This window comes from Camellia sinensis, chromosome 15 (genome assembly GCF_055761805.1).
Source record: "Camellia sinensis isolate YWXY chromosome 15, ASM5576180v1, whole genome shotgun sequence".
In the NCBI taxonomy this organism is placed as follows: Eukaryota; Viridiplantae; Streptophyta; class Magnoliopsida; order Ericales; family Theaceae; genus Camellia; species Camellia sinensis.
This window is the reverse complement of record NC_138975.1, coordinates 20,434,506-20,454,688: the sequence shown is the minus strand read 5'-3', so window position 1 is coordinate 20,454,688 and position 20,183 is coordinate 20,434,506. Positions and strand designations below refer to the sequence as shown.

Here is a 20,183-nt window from a genome sequence, read left to right as displayed (position 1 = left end):
TTATCATTCCAGAGAAATTCTGGACCAGAGAAATTTGAATTTTCTCTGGGTTGAATCCAGAGAAATTCTTTGGAAGTCCAGAATTTCTTTGCTTCCAACTGATGATGGACCAGAGAAATTTGAATTTTCTCTGGGTTGAATCCAGAGAAATTCTTTGGAAGTCCAGAATTTCTTTGCTTCCAACTGATGATGGGTTGCTTTCCTTCCAATTATCAAAATTGAACTGTTTTTTGTGCATTTGGGGCTTCTTATTGAAGCTTCTTGTGTTCTTGTTTTTGTAAATTTCTCTGGCTTGCTACATTTGTGTTTCTCTATTGTGTAATTTTATCTGGCATGCTTATGTTTCTTCATTATTTTCTCAAGCAAATTATCTGTGGCTTACTACTCTATTGGTGTGGCTAATTTTCTCTGGCATTTATAATTTTCTCTGGCCAAATTGCGTTTCTTACTTGTGTGTCTAATTTTCTCTGGCAGCATTTATAATTTTCTCTGGCCACATTATGTTTATGTCTTGTGTCTAATTTTCTCTGGCATATTTATTTTGTTCAATGCTCCATTTCCTCAAAATTTCTCTGTTGTGTAATTTTCTCTGTCATGTTTATGTTGCTACCTTGTAATTTTCTCTGTTGTGTAATCATTGCTACCTTGTGATTTTCTCTGCGATTTAATGTTTATGTTTTCATTCTATAGAAATGGCAAAGTGCAGAAGCAACACAACCCCAGAGACCCCGAAAAAGAAACCAAAAGTCTCTGTGTCTGCGTCTTATGATCTTAGATCAAAACGCAGCAGCAGCACCAGAACACCACAAAAAAAACAAGTTCAAGTTGAAGAAGCAATAAGCATCAAGATCAAGACACCAACTTTAAGGGTGATTTTCACTCAGCTACAAGCTTAACATTTTCTCTATCATTTTCATTGGATTATAATAACAAACCTACGATTTTCTCTATACTACAAAGAAAAGTCCAGAAATATGAATAGTGCAAAAAAAAATGAAAAGTGCAAAGAAAACATATCAGAAAACTTTGAAAAGTGCAAACATATAAAAACACATAAAAACACAACATATAAGTCCAGAGAAATTTGTAATACTTATCATTTGTAATACAATCATATGATTTTCTCTGGACTACAAAGAAAAGTCCAGAGAAATTTGTGAACTTATATTCACTTTCAATATAACAAAAACAAAAACACATTAACATCAAAAGACAAAAATATATTAAACACAAGCACATAAAAAAATCACAGAGAAGATCTGTTATGTTCACAAAACATTCAATTCAAAAAATTTAAAAAAAAAAAAACAAAACACTTACTACTCTATTGCTACATCTGTAAATTTCTCTACCTACTTACAATTTTCTCTATGATTTTCACTGCACTACAAGCTTACAATTTTCTCTGTGATTTGAGTTCAATTATAGTGACAAACCTGCAATTTTCTCTGCACTACACAAAAAATGCAAAGTGAACAAAAAACAGAGCACAAAAACGCAGAAAAACAGAGCACCAAAAAACAACTCATAACCATGTTGACAGAGAATGAAAAAGCAACTCCAAAAATCAAAATCAACTCTATCGAAAATTCATCAAAAATAGATAATGAAAAATTAACTTCAAAAATCAAAAACAACAACACTGAGTTCGTCTCTCTCACATTGATCAAAACTAAAAACAAAAACCTAATTCAACACCTACACAATCAAATCAAATCAAAAATTGAAAACTTATCTAATTCAGCTCCACATGAAATCAAATCAAACACAATGAACCAGATTTCAACTCCTACACGATCGATCAACACCTACAAACAACGAACATGATTTCAACTCGTACAGGATTTCAACACCTACAAACAACGAACAGGATTTCAACACCTACAAAAACCCTAGAAAATCTCCACAAAAATCTGAATCGTCAAGTTCATCCTCACGTAATCTCCCACAAAATATCAATATGATCTTTAGCTGCCAAATTCAAAACAACGTATATTATAAACAAGGGTAAGACAGGTATTTTACACTTTAAAATAATATTGAGGGACCTTAGGCTACAAAAGAATACATTATGGACCTAATCCATTACTAAAAGTTAAATAGGGACCTTAAACCGATTTTCCCAAATATATAGTGACTGTTTGACTTTTAGTTAAAATATTTATGTTTAGAGATAATTTTTTAACTTTTTCAAAAAAGATGTACACAAATTAGAGTAAAGGAAAAGAATCTTCAAACTTTTTTTTTGTATGAGTTGAAAGTTTGTTAATTTTTCACATTTGGCAACACCATAAACAATATCACCTCTCTATTTTTATGTACGTCTTTTCGTAATAAATAACAAAATCAATTTAGGATTTGTTTAAGAAGTGGGTTGGTTTTTTTACTTTTTCTCGTTTTGGTTATTGTAACCTGAGGTTAAAAAGTCTCATTTGGGAAGAATTTTTTGACTTTTTTTACTTTTTGTAAAAGAAAAAATGTAATGATTATGGGTTAGATGTGATATTTTGTCTTATTAGACTAAAAAATCTATTTTGTCTTTTTACAACTAAAATAGCCCCAAACCCAACCCAGTCTTCTTTCCAAACGAAGCCTTATTAATCATACCAAAAAATGACTTTTAGTTTTTAAGTTAAAATGTTACCTGCCAAACAAGTGTAAATATATATATATATATATATTATATTTTTAACTTTTGTAGTTTAACTAAAATTTTACTTTAATTCTTTTTATTTCAAATTGAGCAATTTGGTTATTTCATTTTAAATCTAATTTTAATTTGGATCTTGTGTTTAAGTTGAAGTTTAAAATTAGGACAAACTTCAGTTTACCCCTATGGTATAGGCCATGTGTAGATCACCCTCGAATATCACTACATAATCCCTTGTGGTTGATGGAGTGGAGTGCATAGTTAGTTTTTTCATCTATTCTAACTAGGGGTGTCCGCGGTTCGGTTTGGGACCGTTTGCAATTCGGTTTGGATCCGCCCGCATGTATGCGGTTTGAGAAAAAGTCAACCCGCAACTGCCCGCAATGCGGTTTGCGGTTTGTGCAGATAGGGTTCGCAGTTGTAAGCGGTTTGCAGATTGAATTTTTTTTCAAATTTTTTTTGTTTAACCTTTTTTTTCCCCATTTTTTATTAATATTTCTTTTAGACCTTTTTCTCCCATTTTCTAAAATACTCTAACATTAATAATTAATGAATTAAAACTTATAAAAAACTTATAAAATAAAAAAACCCAACAAAATCAATTTGTAACCTAAACAAATCATTCAAAATCTACCTTCATCATTAACTTGCATTCATCTCAATTTGTAACCTAAACAAATCATTCAAAATCTACATTTATCATTAACTTGCATTCATCCTACATTCATCATTCCTAACCCAAATTAAAAAATAATAATAATAATAATAATAATTCTTCATTAACTTACATTCATCCAAAATGTAAAAAATAAAAATAAAATTTATTAACTTACATTCACCCAAAACCAAAATGCAATTAAAAAAAGAGGTTTTTTTGAACGGTCAAATTTAAATTTTTTTTTTTTTTTTTTTAAAAAAAAGAGTTTTGTGGGGGGGGGGTTGGGCGGTTGCGGGTCGAACCCGCAACCTGCCTGCAATCCGAAAATTAGATAAAATCCAAACCGTACCCTACCCTAATATGTTTGTGAAACCGCCCATATATACGCAGTTCGGATCGGGTAAGGCGGTTTGGGCGGATTGGATGACCTAATGCCCAACCCTAATTCTAACAGGCTGTGTAATACACACGAGAACTGTGCAATTAGTCATGGAAAAATGATTTTCCATCCGAATAAAATGACTAAAATGCCCTCATCTTCATCACCAACTTCCAAAGCAGCCTTTCTTCTTCATTTTTCAAAATCCAAATCTGAAAATCTCTATCAAAAAAAAAAAAAAAAAGAGTAAAATTACAAACTCTCACCAATAGCTCGATAATCAAACCACTCTCGGTGAAATTAATCAATTACAAATGTTTAAGTTTGATCATATCAATTGGTGTTAAATTATGTCAAGTAAATAAAAAAGGAAAACAAAATTTGTATCACCAACTCTAAGGTACATATATATATATATATATATAAACTTGCAAATTGTATCACAAACATATATATGCACAATGAATAATATATATATATATATATATATATAATCTGTATATATATGTATATTTATAACTTGTAAATGTATATATCTATTATCCAGTCATTCAATATTCTACAAATCAATTTAAAATCTAAATATTAAATTCCTAAAATCAATCACAACAATGGATGTCTCCTTTTTTTCTCGTCCAAGACATTGTCATTTTGATTGTCTTCATACACATTGTATATCACCTCTAATGGTGCTCGCACATCCCATTCGACAAACGATTCGGGGTAAAACGGGTTCGGATCCAAACCCATTTCTATTTTGAACTTAGAATTTGATTTGATCGAGACCCATTTGCGATCTTCGACTGTCGAATCATGATGATGATGGGTTTGTTCTGGTTTGGTGGAATTTCATATATCAAAATCCTAAGTTCTCTCTATTGTTTTTCTCAAATGCACAACTGTTGAAGAACAAATGTTAAACAAAGGTTATATATACAAGGGCAAAATAGTCCTTTTACTTCTGATGTTAATGGTGTTAATTGTGTACTTCACTCCATCAACCACAGGGAGGTTATGTGATGATATTCGAATATCAAAGGGGTGATCCGCATATAGCCTCTACCATAAGGGGTAAAGTAAAGTTTGCCCTTAAAACTAATATTTTTGAGATACTTGTCAGCTTCTTAAGTTATATACATAGCAAAAATGAATCTATATCTATACTATATATTAAGCAAAAGTGGGTTTTTAACCCAAAGTCTTGTGGGAGCTCCAATATCCCAATCTAAATTTCTTGATTTTTTGATTTTTTTAAAAAAAAAATCTTAGCATTTATTAACTTCTTCCAACCTCCAAATCTTACCCTTATAATAACACTTTAATGCATTAATAACAAGCATAAAAAAATTCTTTGAAATCCAACACATGAATTCCTTGAAAAGTCCCAACACATATGATTATTATCCCTCATAATAACACTTTAATGCATTAAGAATAAGCATAAAAAAAATTTCTTGAAAAGTCCAATATATATGATTATTATCAAAATATTAAACTTTAATATAATATAATAAATAAATAAAAGACATTTAATTTTTTAAAAAGTCTAACACATGATTATTATTAAAATATTAAACTTTAATATAATATAAAAAAGGAAAAAAAGAAGGCATTTAAAAAAAATATTTAAAAATCACAATTTACATATATAGATAATTGTAAATACAATCCGTGCATAGCACGGGTGATATGCTAGTAAGAATTTAAACAAAAAGACCAAATTAAAACTAAAATTAAAGTGTATGAATTAAATTATTTAATTTGAGACAACATAGACAACCATGACAACTACGACAACAACAACCAAAAAAAAAAAAACAAATTATAAAAGTAAAAAGTATAATTTAACAAGGAGAAAAAAGTTAGAATTTGGGATCCAAGGAGATGACATTTGTAGCCTTGGGCTAAGGGCACACCTATCCAGTGGGTTTGGTTTCAATTTTTTGAATTTAATATTTTAAAAATTAAGTTTTTAATTTTTTTAATTTTTTTTATTTTTAGTGAATGTTTTTAAAATTTTAAGTAATTTTTTTACTTTTTTAAATACACCTTACTTAGATGTATCTAAAAAGTAAAATATTTATGAAAAAATATTTTAAAAAATTAATAAATACACAACAATAAAAAAAATATACTGAATTTTCTTTTTTTTTGGTATTTAGTGAATTTTTTAAAGATGTTTTTCACAAAAATTATACTTTTAAGTATATTTATATTAGGTGTGTGTAAAAATTTAAAAAATTGCTTAAAATATTAAACAAATTCAGTGAAAATAAAAAAATAAAATTTTCTAAAAAATGAATTTTGAAAACCAAAACCAAGCAGATTGATTATTCCTAGCATTACTTGAAAAATAATTGATAAGTGAATTTTTTTTTACACAAATATAAGTTATTAATTAGTTAGTAGCCAGATTATTTGGTTTGGATTTTCAGAATTCATCTTTTAGAAAATTGAAATTTTTTGTTTTCTGTGTTTTTTTTTTTTTGTTTTTACTGATTTTTTTAAAAAAGTATAATATTTATGAAAAAAATCTTTAGAAAATTCACTAAATACCAAAAATGTTTTAAAAAAATACAAAAATTTAGTACATTTTTCTTATTATTGTGTATTTATTGATTTTTTAAAATATTTTTTTATAAATATTTTACTTTTTAAAGTATTTAAAAAAGTAAAAAAACTGTTTAAAATTTAAAAAATATTCACTAAAAACAAAAAAAAATACGAAAAACAAAAAAATCAATTTCTAGAAAAGTGAATTCAATAAATTGAAACCAAACACACTGATTATTATCCAGGCAAACCACTTGCGCCATAGCCCGTTTATAACAAGTAAAATTAATCAAAGTGGTATTGAATTTTTTTTTTTCTTTACGAGTGTAATCTATTATCAATGTTTTGAAACTTAAGATCTCTCCATTTTAAAATCTCAATCTCTAATGTTTTAAAACATTCAGTCATTAGTTTATGTGAGAATTTCAAGAAATAATCTAACTATTGTTAATGTTTTGGAAAATTGGAGATAGAAATTCTTGCATTATGTTTTGATAGCTCTCTCCAATCTGATTTTTTCTACTTCCAATTCACATTCACTTGAAAATTGTAATTATATTATGAGGTGCAACAAAATATATAATGACAGAGTTAACAACCGATTTTGAAATTGTTTTATACATCCCAATTCATTTACCAAAGAGTTATGTTAACCAATTTTGTATCACTAAGAAAAAATAAATAATAAAAAAAATAGAAACTTAAATTAATAAGCAACTAAAAAAAACAGCTGTGTTTACCAATTATCACAAACAAAATTCTTTGTTTGCTCAGAAGATCGAAGGTTAGACTTTTAACATGATTTATGTCAAAATAACAAACCAAAGGAGAATAGGTTCATACAATGTGATGGCTATCATAGATGGAATGCCTTGCAGGTATTTGAGATTACAGTTCAGTACACATTATAATTACCCAAAACAAAATTTTTTGATAAACCCAAAATTCCTAACCTACAAAATACAGTGATCAAACTTATAACTGCCTAAAAGCTCGTGTCCGCTCACCTTACTCATTCATTGCTCCTAATTGCTGATTCCTTCTGGTTCATCATCATGTCTTGGAGCTGCAAACGCTTGGCAACCCTAATATCGAGTATGCTCTGTGGCATTGGTTTGAGGGATCCGTGTAACTCAACTAGGCGAAAGAATTCTTGTTTGGAGAGACTTTTCTTCTGAACAAGTTCATTGACCACAGCATCCATGAGTTCTCGGTTTTGCTGCAGGATCTGATATTCGAAAACAATAGTCATGTAAATGAAATTTTCTAAAGTCACACCAGTTATTGACATTTCCATGTAATAATGTGATACCTCTTTTGCGCGCTCATAACACATGTTTAAGATCCGCAATGCCTCCTCATCGATGCCCTAATGATTGAAATTTACATAACACAAAATTAGCAGGTCGGCAAGCATAGCCAAATTTCACAACAGGAAACGTCTTTTAAATTGATTTGTTTTGCAAGAGTAACAAATTTTATTGTTATTGCAATTACTATTACTATTTTTTTTTTTTTTTTGGGAACCATTTCATGAATTTGTCTAATTTCAACCTTTTGGGGACGACACTCAAACCAAACTTTTATAGGTTTGATTATACGCACTGCATGTCCCCTACAATCTTTATGGGGAAATTTTTTTTTAAAATTTCACAGGCCGTACACATTTTTACCACTTTTTGCTTCTCCCGTTTATTATGACATGTTCAAAGTGAATCAGAAGAAGAAAGTTGAGGGCAAAGTAGCTTATAAAGAACCTTCAATTTGCCAAAACAAACACTTGAAGCCTTGTATAAAAGTTGGAAGTATAAAGTACATTTCCTTACATTTATTCGATCTGCAACCCAGAAGTTAGATAACCCGTAATGTTTCTCAGAAAGGCCACCAAGAACAAAAGTCCGTGCTGCTGACCTGGCATTGTCTGCTGTTTCTGCCCATATCGTACTCAACTGGAAAATTCAATGCATTAGCTACAGGTGATTTCAAATACAGGTGGTAAATAGAAAATTTTAATTTTCTCTGTCAAAAGCTCTGTTATTAGAATCGTACGATTCGAATCGCGAATCGTACGATTCGATTCGATTCAGTAGGTAATCGATTCGAACAGGTTGTGTGAATCGCAAATAGCTGTGAATCGGTGAATCGAATCGGTGATTCGGTGAATCGGTGAATCGAATCGATGAATCGTGAATCAATTCAATTTGCTAAAATCGATATTTGGCTTTCTTTTTTGAGTTTTTATTGTTAGAAAAGGGTTCATACAACCTTTTTAAGGTCTCTAGGATTACTATATGTCATCTTTTGACTTTCTCTTCCTCCCTATTTACTCTCAAATACTCAAACTTTAGCGGAAAAAAGAAGAAGAAGAACTCTCTCTCTCTACAATATTCTAGTCTTACATATTCAATTTTATCTAAATACTTGCATTTACAAAATGAATTTTTTGAAGGCATCAAGTGAGATTTTTGAAAAAGTCAGAAGATTTTGGTTTTTTAACCTTATAAAAAGTTTAAAACATTGTTTTTGAGTTATTGTGACTTGGAAATTGAAAGTTTTTCTTCGTTTGCTTTCTTCATTAAGAACGGTTGATAATAAATAGTACCCAAAAGGGAAAAAGGTGAAGTGGTAAACATTGGAATCAATGTTAACTTCTTAAATTTCTTACTTAGACCACATGATCATCATTTAAAACAATATTTTTGGTGATTTGTATCTAAATATTTCATATTTATTAGATATATTTAATATCTAAGTGTGTAGATATATTTTCTATATAATTAAAAAAGGTTGACCGAATCTTTACGATTCACGATTCGATTCGATTTGATTCGCGATTCGGTACAATACCATTTCGATTCACGATTCGAATCCTGATTTGACAACTATGGTCAAAAGAATTTTCCTCATCATGTCTAGCAAATGAGGGATCAGGGAAGAGAAAGAGAACAAGTGAACCAATTAAGCAACTGGTCAAATTAAACGGATAGTTTAAACCCTGATCAAATTGAACTCTCAAAGACATCAACCAATACAGCCATGAATACAGTGCTAAACCTCTCATAACACAATAAAAAGAGACCGCCAAATTTACTTTAACTCACTTTGATAGTCATTAAGAAAAACTACTCAATTTCTGCAAATGTGCAAGTCATATATTGTTTTCCCAATTGAATAATTAAGATGAATATCATACTAAATAACAACTCTTCAAACTAGTTTGCAGCCTTGCAGGGTAATATGGTTGTCCACAGTTTTAACATCTACTGACAAAAGCTAAAATTGATTTCTCACTGTCTGTAAGAAATGACTATCACATTTGCCATCTAAAGGGTTTAACACTGAAAAAATATAAAGCATTGGGCTTTCATCTACCAGACTACCAGCTTATATTGTACCAACAATCTCTGTCAAACCATTCTGAAAGAAATTTATGTATTTATGAGTGAAATGTTTGGTAAGGTTTTCGTACCTGGCTCTCACCATACCAAATCTCATCAGCTGCACGGGGTGCTAGTTGAACAGTGATGTGATCCAAGAGGGATTGCCGGCTGCATGAAAATTAGAGGCAAAATGAAAGTTGAAGTAGATGTCATTTTCTTAGGTGGCTTCCAAAAAGCTAGAATGCAGTAAAGATAATTACATAATTAAAGATATAAACCCTAATTTCAAAGTAGGTTTTTTCTCACCACAATGCATTACTATATTAGTCATGAAAATATGTTATTTCCCTATTAGGATTAGTGACTGTAATCTGTATTCATAACCTATGACAATATTTCAAAGGAAAGAATTAAAAATAATAATTAAGGACAGAAAGAGGAGTCACCTGAGCATTCCTGCCTTAAATCTGACGTGATCCATTTTCATACGGACATAACCCAAGTCTCTGCCAGCTCTAGGAGAAATATTAACCTACTCAAAGCAATAAAGCATCAAAAAATCAAACGTCAGTGTAACTGTATAGAAATTGCTATAAAAAAAATCAATAAAACTAATAAGCAAAGAGAAACTACACAGGTAAAATAAATTTGCATGAAGCCTTTTGAATAGCGTATACAACTCCTCTCTAGACACATGTCATAGATATGTAAGCAGTACATGTGCCTTATGTTAGCCTCCGACGGAAGAGTGTATGGTCCACTTGTTCAGTGTTACTGCTACTCCTACTAGCCCACACTGTGCAACCAACATTGTGTGACACCCACAAAAAATTCAATTGGTTGTTTCAAGGCATTGAATGGAACAATAAATTGAACAAGGAACAAAGATGTTTCTCAGAGTCATGTAATCTCCACCCACGTAATGATTTTAGATTCATTTTGGGCTTGTACCTTCAACTCCAATGAAAATGCCACCAAAAAAAAAAAAAAACAGATGGTTGGTGTAGGACCAGAAAAGAGACGGAGAAAAAGAGAAATGCCTAGAGAAAGAAAAGAAAGCAAAGAGAAGAATCTGTTGAGGGGAAATAGAGATATACCAAATCCTTAATTCTCAATTATGCACACACACACAAAAAAAAAAAAAAAGAAGTAATATTTCAGTACATCCCATCCATATATATAGAAATAGGCGCTGTCTAATTAGGAAAGAAAAAGGAAAATAGGAAATTGTCTAATAAGGAAACAAAAAGGAAAATAAAAATATATTACAATTAGAACTATAGTTCCCAAGTAAACTAACGTTCCAATTCCTCAATTTATCCTTCATGCAATGCCTTTTAGATCGCCATCAATGGTTAATCTCTAGAAATCCTTTGATAAATTAGAGGTATAACCACATAAGAGCTTCCCTTTGAGGCATGATTGCATCTAATCTATGTCCTTCATTCACTAAAGATTGAAAATATGAGTATAAATGGAGACTAATACCAACACAACCAAACTTAGCAAAGCCTACTAACGCCTTTACTAAACAAATCATGTTTTACCATTCTGATCAATCTATGACCATATCCTCAATCTAATGACAGGGCATCAGCAATTGCTTATAGCCTCAGCCCTTGTCTGTTCCATGTGTCCTTATGCTCAAATCGCCATCACCTTGAACCATATCCCTCATGAATCATTCCAGTCATTGGTTTTAGAGGACATTTTCTTTCCTATTTTTGAACTGACAGATATATTTGCACTTCGCTGATTAATATATAATAATTGCAGTCATCTCAATCTAATTTTGAAAAAGAACCATCGCTACTAGCTCAACTAATGTGAAATATCAGCAAGAAGTGTTGGAGGTTCTTAATCTCCACAAATCAGAGACACTGCAATATTTGTGATGCATCACAATGTTTGCATAATATCACACACAAAAAAAATACCAAAGTAACGTTTGGTAGAGTTTTCTAAATATGATTTGAGAATAAGAGTTATATTTTGAGTTTGTGAGTTTTGGAATTATAATTTGAGTGTAGAAAATTTGTTTGGTGAAAGAGTTTTGAAAAGAGTTTTGAATTGAGTTGGGAATTTTTGATGTGACATATGATATCTGATACAAAAACTTACAATTCATAACCAAACACACAACTCAAAAATCTATTAAAAGCTCAAAAAAAATTTAAAAAATTTCAAAAATATTGTTTTATTATTAAAAAAAAAAAAGAAAAGAAAAATCGCACTGTTTAGGTCAACCGGCCAGACGACCGGTAGGCCAAATTTGAAAATTTAAAAGCCCGTCTGGAACGAGTTTTCAAAAGGAGGGGTGGAATTCATTTTCCAAAAATCAAACCAAACATCATACTAGAATCCTTCCAAACACAGCCCAAAATTTTTTTTTTTTTGGATGCTTTGGAAATAAAAGTAGCTACAATAAGATCAAAACAAAACAAAAAACAAAAAAAGAGTTAGACAACTATTCTCAAATTTTTACAGACTAACATATTTCAGGCAATTTTGGAAGAACTAGATGCTCCTTTCAACAAATGTTGATATAACAAGAAATCAAGTGCACAGAAATACATTAATTTACTGCATAGAGTGGGCCGCTTTATAAGTTTAACAGCTATTTTTTTTATAAAAAAAAACAAGCTATTCATTGATTTTTCACCATTGAAACTTAACAATGTTATGTAAATCATCACTACATGTTAACAAACAACTAAATATTTTTTTCATAACAAAATATTGTTTTTTTCTTACTAAAAGAAAGAAACACCTTGTACCAAAAATACACCATAAGCTAATAATAGTGTTGTCACCAGCTGGAGAGACAAGATGATCACCACCCCAGTGAAGTATGGGTTACAACTTACCTACTATGCATGGTACTACAGTTATTTTCTGGAAACAGTCTCTAAATATTTATTTGAAAATTAATGGATTTGTTTAACATCGTATAGTGCCTATATATATGGTACACATTCTTTCTGTAACAATTTAAGTACTTTGTAAGTGTCCATTCTTCTCATCACATGTTTACAACGCATCCTGAAATTTCTCCCGACAACAGCTCATAGAATCTTTCCCCTCTTTTTTTTTTTTTTTTTTGAAATTGGTCAGCAGAACATAAGCTCTCTCTTCCCTTGCATTTGTTGAAACTTATTCTAGATTTATATTAATGTGCAATTTCTGATTAAATTACACATAAAAATTTTCCATATAGATTTTTCTAACATGTAAAAAAAAATCAAATTGCCATTTTCAGTTACGCATTGTGATCCTTGTGAAGCAATATATCCCACGTTAATGTCTAAGAGATAGATGGCAATAACAAAATGCATACAGGAAGTAAAAATACTAGACAGTGTCCATATGAGAGCAAAACATATAAAATATATACGTACTCAAACTAATGTGATGCAGGCATACTTTAAAAAAATAGAAACGTGCATCTAGAACCATTAAAAAAAAGGTGATAATTCTCCACAACTGCCCAATCTTGTTAAAAACAAATTAAAAAATAAAAACATTTTACCTCCCATGATTAGGCCCAAAACATATAAAATATATATGTACTACACCAATGTGATGCAGGCATACATTAAAAATGGCAAGATGCATCTAGCACCGTTAAAAAGAGTGATAATTCTCAACAACTGCAATATTAGTGTTAAACAAGGTGTCAACAAGGTTAGACTCAAAGTTCCACAGCACCAATTATATAAGTCAAACATCACAAAGAAATTTAAGGCGCAAAAGACTACTTCAGGAAACAAGAAAAAGATGCATATAGCTACATATAACTACAAAACCATGAATACAAGTGTCCATATGAGAGCAAAGAGTTGAGTGTAAGGATTATACAAACTCAATATTCTTGAGATCTGGAAAGTTCACAGCTACTACAGCCATTGCTGCTTCATTAATAGCTACTCGCTTCCACATCTCAGGGCTCCTCTCCTTTCTATCGAGGAATCCTCTTTCTTCTATTTGTGCAGCTTGCAACAAGTCATCAGTTGTAATCTGTACAAGTGAAACAAATTTTTTGAATACCTAATTGAGTAACCAGAAGGACAGCCATTCCAGCTGGAGGTCATGTTGTTGGCATAAAGAAATAAACCAAACGTGAATACATCTATTGAAATTGTGGTAGAAACTTTGCACAACAATCTTCAGTGGGCACTTTTTTGTTTTATCATATATTTGCAAATATCTTCCAGTTTAATAACTCAACTTCTTTCTTTTTTTGTTTGCAACTCATCATCTGAATGCCACTGATTCATGTTTGATAGTGTGTACCATATTATATTACACATGCATGCATTTGAGATACGCGTTGACTTTGTATAACACTGTAAGATATATCACACCATCAACAACAATCAACTAACATGATAATCAACTATACACGATAGTCAAGATCATATATATTAGGACATATAATAATACCCAAGTTATCATAATAACTAAAAAAATAATAGCCAAGGTATTATGAATTCCAAGTATGGAAAGACAACATAACAGGTAAAGGTAACCATGAGAGGCTATGGTGGAAATCCTCCACATGATGCTGCTCAATATGCATACATTAATATGGAAATGCAATATGTGCATACATATACATGTGTAAATATACACAAACATATACATACATTGCATAATAATCAACAGCAAACCACACCCAAAATTCTCAATGCAGAAAGTAAAATAAAAATTGAAATATCATTATCTCCAAATCTGGCATTTTAAAAGGTAGTCACAGGAGGTGATGGGGGACTGTCGATATGATACATATACATCACTAGATATTCTGAAAAACAGCCCTTTTTAGTGGGTTTGACTCCAACTTTCTATATGGTATTCCATCTGCTTTTAATATCTCCTGTGCTTTGTAGGATTTTTAAGGCTAATTCGAGTTCCTATGAACTATTTTTCAGCAGTGAATTCAGCTTCCTAACTTTTTTGTAAAAAAAACACGAAAAACTGAGAAATGATACATGGAAGCTCAATATATGCACAAATACTACCTCAGTTCTTCCATCACGCATCATATTGATAGCAGCAATCTCAATTATGTTGGCTAGCTCTGCACCAACCATTCCATCAGTCATACTGGCAACAGCCATATAGTCCACATCCTCAGCCATTGGCTTCTTACGAGCATGGACCTAACACAAGAAAAGAGAAAAAAAACAGATGATAAATACAGAAGCTGGTGCTTATAACCACAAGAAATATTAAAAAGAAATCCAACAGTCTTGCAATGGAACTGAATAGCAGAGCATGTGCATATACTGATAATACATCAGAAGAACCTGACCTTCAAAATTTCCATGCGACCTATTACCCCAGGTTTAGGAATATATATTTTTCGATCAAACCGTCCTGGTCTGACAAGTGCTGGATCTAGAATGTCTGGTCTATTTGTTGAAGCAATAGTGATCACTTCTCCTCTTCCTTCAAACCCATCCAAGCACACAAGAAGCTAATACACATAGCAAACTCAAATGTTAACATCAGCCCACATATAAATCAGCCAAAAGCAGCATCATTAGATCAAATTCAAAGAGAAGCAATAAGCACAAGCCAACCTGATTGAGAGTAGCATCACGCTCTTGTCCACCAGAACCCTTAATTAAACCACGTTCCCTTCCAACAGCATCCAATTCATCAATGAAGACAACAGATGGAGCCTATTTCAAACCGACATAACAAAACTTACATGTCAAAAATTATCACAACATATTCAGAACCTGAGACAGTTAACCAAACTAATGAAAAGGAGAAAAGAAAGACATTGGGTGAATCAATGATGATACTGGAAATCAGAGTCAGAAAACATCACACGTCATGCCATCATATAGATTTTTCAGAATGCATGACGAAAGAAAAGAAACTGCTACAAAGATGCTAAAAAGAATGATTACATTTTCCTTTGCTTCTTGGTAGAGTGCTCGAACACGAGAAGCACCAACTCCAACATATATTTCCACAAACTGTGAAGCAGAAATGGAGAAGAAATTTACACCTGCCTCACCAGCCACAGCTTTTGCCAATAAAGTCTTCCCCACCCCAGGGGGACCACAAAGAAGTATACCACCTGATATAGCAACATATCAAAATATAGATATTTCAACACAACATATCAACCCGAAGAAGGATTTCATAGAATTAGTACAAATATATGTTACGAAAAAGTGTTATGTTCTTTTGAAACAATAATAAGAAAAATTGTTGCATTCAACTATGAAGTCAACCATGGCATTGTGATTGTGGTATTCACATCTTAAGGAGATATATAAGAACACATCTAAACAAAGAAACAACGGAAAAAAAAAACCAAAAATCCCAAAATGAGTATTGATGTATGGTTAGTTATGAAATGACAATAAGTATAAATAAAAATAAATGAATGCATTCATGAAAAAACTAGATGTAGCACCTAATAAACTGAATATTAAAAAAATGTGTATCAGTAACTTCAGTCTCAACTTGAAAGGAATAAGTATTTGATACAGATTAAAGCCACTACAAGGTATAAAGACCAAAAGAACATATGAAAGAAAATAAATATGTCTGAAGATTAAGCAAACATAGGCCCTACATAGAGCTGAATGATATGAGAAGTGTACAAACCACTAGAGTTGGCATAAGGCTTTGTTGAATTTGAGTTTAATATATTTGAATTTCAAATTTACAACAGCCAATATATATCATAGGTTGATCCTATGCTTAATTTCTAGATGATGCTACAATAACATGTCCCCTAGCATTGCTCCAAGTGGGAAATGTAGAATTTCCTCAACCATCATCTACACCAAACGGATTACAAGTACAATGCAACCAGAGATGCAGTTTTGATGCCTACCAAAAATAAATGGAACAAGATTCTGAGTTCAAATTACAGTACATGTATATCAAACAAAATTATTAGAGTTCAGAGATGTCAACCTGGAATTTTGACACCCCTCCTCCGGTACATTTCCCCATGCGTGAAAAACTTCACAATCTCCTCAAGCTCAAGCCGTATTTTCCCAAGCCCTGCAACATCCGTGAACTTCACATCTATGCCCCTCTCCAAGTACTGAGGGAGTCTCTTGCTATGCGCCCGGCGAACACGAGCACCGGATTTCATGAATTGCGCCATCTTCAAATAAGGATTCTGCTCACCTTTTCCTTCCTCCTCCTCATCTTCTCCACTCTCTATCCCTGCCATTTCCCTCTCTAGCTCCCTCATTTTCTTTCTCTCGTCTGCCTCCGCTTTCTCAATCTTCAATCTATCCTCATAATCCTTTTTCTGTTTCCTATAATTCAACACAACTGTCCGATAAAATATGTAGAAAAACACAAACCCAAGTGTGGTTGCAACATTGGAGTCACTAGCTAAGTTTTCCCACATATTCGCCATGTTCTGATAATTCCTACGCGCTTGTCGCAACGACTCCTCATACTTCACCTTCTTCATCTCACTCTTTCTTTGTCTTTCTTCAATTTTCTTTTGAGCTCTAATAGCCTTCTCCATCATCTGCCTCTCTTGTCTCATCCTAGCCAATTCCTCATTATTAGTCTTTTTCATCTCCTCCCTCATCCTCTTAGCCTCCAACGCTTTCTTCGACAGGGGCTTTGGTTTCAAAAATGAAACCATCCAAACCGGAATCTTTGACAAAAACCCCAAATAAGGAGACGGTAACTCAGGTTTCTTAACAGGCGGAGTATATGCATTGACACAAATTGAATCAATACCCAACTCATCCCAAGACACCCAAAACTTCTTATCGGTCTCTAATGATGGCAACACTATTCTCAAAACACTAGAATCTTCTAAAACCGCTAAAACCACCCCCGGCCGCTGCTTTAAACCTACGGCGGGGGGTTTAATTATATGCTTAAGCTTTCCCTCTCGTTTCAAATTCAATATTTCCGAATAGGGCATCCGATTGGACACCACGGGGAGTCCTTGTGACCATGATTTCAATTCTTCAGGCGATAAAGGTTCGGTTTTCTTCGCCGAACGCTTTCTTTCGGATACTTTCGCTGCAATGGAGGGTTGTGGCAGTGAAGCTGCGATTACTGTGAGCGTCACAGAGAGTTTGAGTATATCTAAGTGATTTTTTTTGGGTTTTGATTCGTTTTCAGTTTCAGAGCTCTCTAATCGGCAAGTAATTGATCCGTAAAAGTGAAGTGGGTGTTTGATTGATCTTCGAGTTCTTGGAAGATGAAGAAAAGGAAGAGATGGAAAGAATGGAGTACCTAAAGCGCAGTGACAGGCCATAGGATTGTGCAGAGGAATTGGAGAGCAGGTTTAAGAGTGTTTACATTGTGTAATGTATGGAATTGAGATAAATAGGAGCATCATTGAATCGCCATTGAAATTGCGACATACATCATTTGGGTTTAGAAAGAGGTGAATTAGGGTTTCGAATGTTAGCCCTAATTCCGACTGATCAACACGAGAGAGAGAGAGAGAGAGAGAGAGAGAGGAGCTCTACAGATGAAGAGAGGGAAAGGGGAGCGATTTGCAGGAAAATGTAAATTTACAGAATCGTCCTCCTTAGCATCGTATGCTTTCTGCTAATACGCTGCGAACGAGTTGAGGATCATTGTTTTGAAAACCGGACCGGTGAGCAAACCAGAAAAGAAACCGGGTGGATGGGTCACTGGTTCAATCGTCGGGTCGAAGCGGTCGAACCGTGACGTCATAATTAATATTATATAATTATAAATATAATTATAAATTATAAATAAATAAAAATATATATAATTACTGAAATAATAAAAAAAAAGTGTTGCATAATATTTACTAATAATATTTAATAAAGTCATAATTGTTAAAAAAAAGTCACTAGTTTTAAAGAAATTAAAAAAATTTAACATTCCCTCCAAACAAATTGATTGAATGCTAGATTTAATTTTGGAGGGAAATAAAATTTTCAACTTTCCCTCCAATCAAATATGATTCAAACAATTTGATTGAATCCCACATTCAATTTTTAGGTTCTCTTTGAACAATTGTTTTCCTATAAATAGGAATAGACTTTCATTATTTCTTCAAGCTTCCAATGAGACTCCTCCTCATGAGAGGAGACTCTTGAAGTAAGAATTTTTAGTCAAAATTTTGATATAATATATATATATATATATATATATAAGAAAGAAAGAAAAAAAGAAAGAAAAAAAAAAAAAAAATCAACCGGGTTGGTCCACCGAACCGGAATCGGTTCACCGGTTTTCCCGGTTGCACCACCGGTTATTCCGGTTTTCACTAATAACACCGGTTTTTGGCCAACCCCGGGTCTGGAGGGTTTTCCGGACCGGAGAGGGGACCGGTTCCCGGTTCGACCGGCCGGGCCGGTCCGGGTATGAAAACCATGTTGAGGATGAAGTCATTTAAGCTGAACTTAAAATTTTTATAAATTTTAAAATATTTTTAAATTTGATTTAACAAAAATTTTATCAAATCAATTACAAATTCGAATAGTTTTTTATTTTTTTTTAATTTTTTATTTTTATGATGTATATATATTTATTGAGTAAAGTAATAGGGGGTGTTTAGGAAGCTAGCTTGGTGACTTTTTGTTTTTAGCTAAAATACTCAAAGGTTTGTTTTAGCCATTGGATTAAAAGTTTTTTTTTGAATTTTTTAATTTTTTTAGGTTACATCCATTTTTTATTTTTTTATATATTTTTTTAAAAAAAATTAAAAAAAAAAATTAACATAGTGCTCAAAACAAGCCAAAAATGACATAAGTTAAAAAATTAAAATAAAATGTCATATTTAAATTATAATCATTTTATTTTTTTTTCATAACTATCAAATCAACTACATAAAAAAGCCAATTAACTTTTTTAGTCAGACTAAAATAATTAAAAAATTAAAAAATCAACTAAAATATAAGTTACTAAACAACCTAAGTTGTTCAAATTTTATTGTAACATTATCTGACAGAAATTTGGCAAAAAAAATAATAATAATATTGTAGGCCTCTCATTATTGAACTGACTTATTATTAGAGCATCTCCAACGGTGCATTTCTTTTTTCATCAAATCTGAGTAAAAAATGATCCATTTTACCAAATCTGATATCACTCGCTCCAACAGTGAACTTTCATCAAATTTGCGCCGGGACAACCGATTGGTCGACCGGCCAGTCGACCGGTTAAGCGAAATTTTTTTATTTTTTTATTTTTTTTTTGAACTTTTTGAACCTTTTAGTGGTCGACCGGCTGGTCAACCGATAAGGCAAATATTTTTTTTTTTTTTTTTTTACTGTTTGAACCTTTTCTTGGAACTGTTTGAACCTTTTGGCGGTCGACTAATTGGTCAACTGGCCGGGCAACCGGCTGGTTGACCGGTTGGTCTTCCCCAACGGCCACAAACAGTGTTTTGATGAAATCAGTATTCTGTCCTCAGTTTGATGAATTGTTTGGTGAAATCTCATTTTGATATCGATTTGGTGCAACCGTTGGAGCACCAAACAGTAAGGGTGTGTTTGATTGGACGGACTGGAAAATGGGGGATTAGAATCCATCGGACTTGAATCCTGGGACTGTGAATCCCCCGGACTATTT

The 20,183-nt window shown here is 32.2% G+C and overlaps 1 protein-coding gene across 1 annotated transcript; it reads right to left on the bottom strand.

The window, feature by feature from the left end:
- Nucleotides 1-7,025: 7,025 nt before the first annotated feature.
- EMB2083 (AAA-type ATPase family protein) lies at nt 7,026-18,214 on the bottom strand. The gene is made up of 11 exons (XM_082907795.1): nt 16,566-18,214; nt 15,542-15,714; nt 15,206-15,307; nt 14,935-15,099; nt 14,642-14,782; nt 13,479-13,637; nt 10,067-10,152; nt 9,710-9,788; nt 8,067-8,189; nt 7,553-7,609; nt 7,026-7,468 (listed from the first exon to the last, which is right to left on the bottom strand). The coding sequence occupies exons 1-11, from the start codon at nt 17,884-17,886 to the stop codon at nt 7,253-7,255; spliced, it is 2,622 nt and encodes an 873-aa protein (XP_082763921.1). The 5' UTR covers nt 17,887-18,214; the 3' UTR covers nt 7,026-7,252.
- Between the last annotated feature and the right edge of the window lie 1,969 nt (nt 18,215-20,183).

What these genes read in the sequence shown, in the direction of transcription:
- EMB2083 (XM_082907795.1), bottom strand. Translation starts at nt 17,886, where the DNA reads ATGGCCTGTCACTGCGCTTTAGGTACTCCATTCTTTCCATCTCTTCCT. An exon ending in GTCGCATGGAAATTTTGAAG is followed by an intron (nt 14,783 to 14,934) that starts GTCAGGTTCTTC and finishes TTCTTGTGTTAG; the next exon opens with GTCCATGCTCGTAAGAAGCC. An exon ending in TGCGTGATGGAAGAACTGAG is followed by an intron (nt 13,638 to 14,641) that starts GTAGTATTTGTG and finishes TCACTTGTACAG; the next exon opens with ATTACAACTGATGACTTGTT.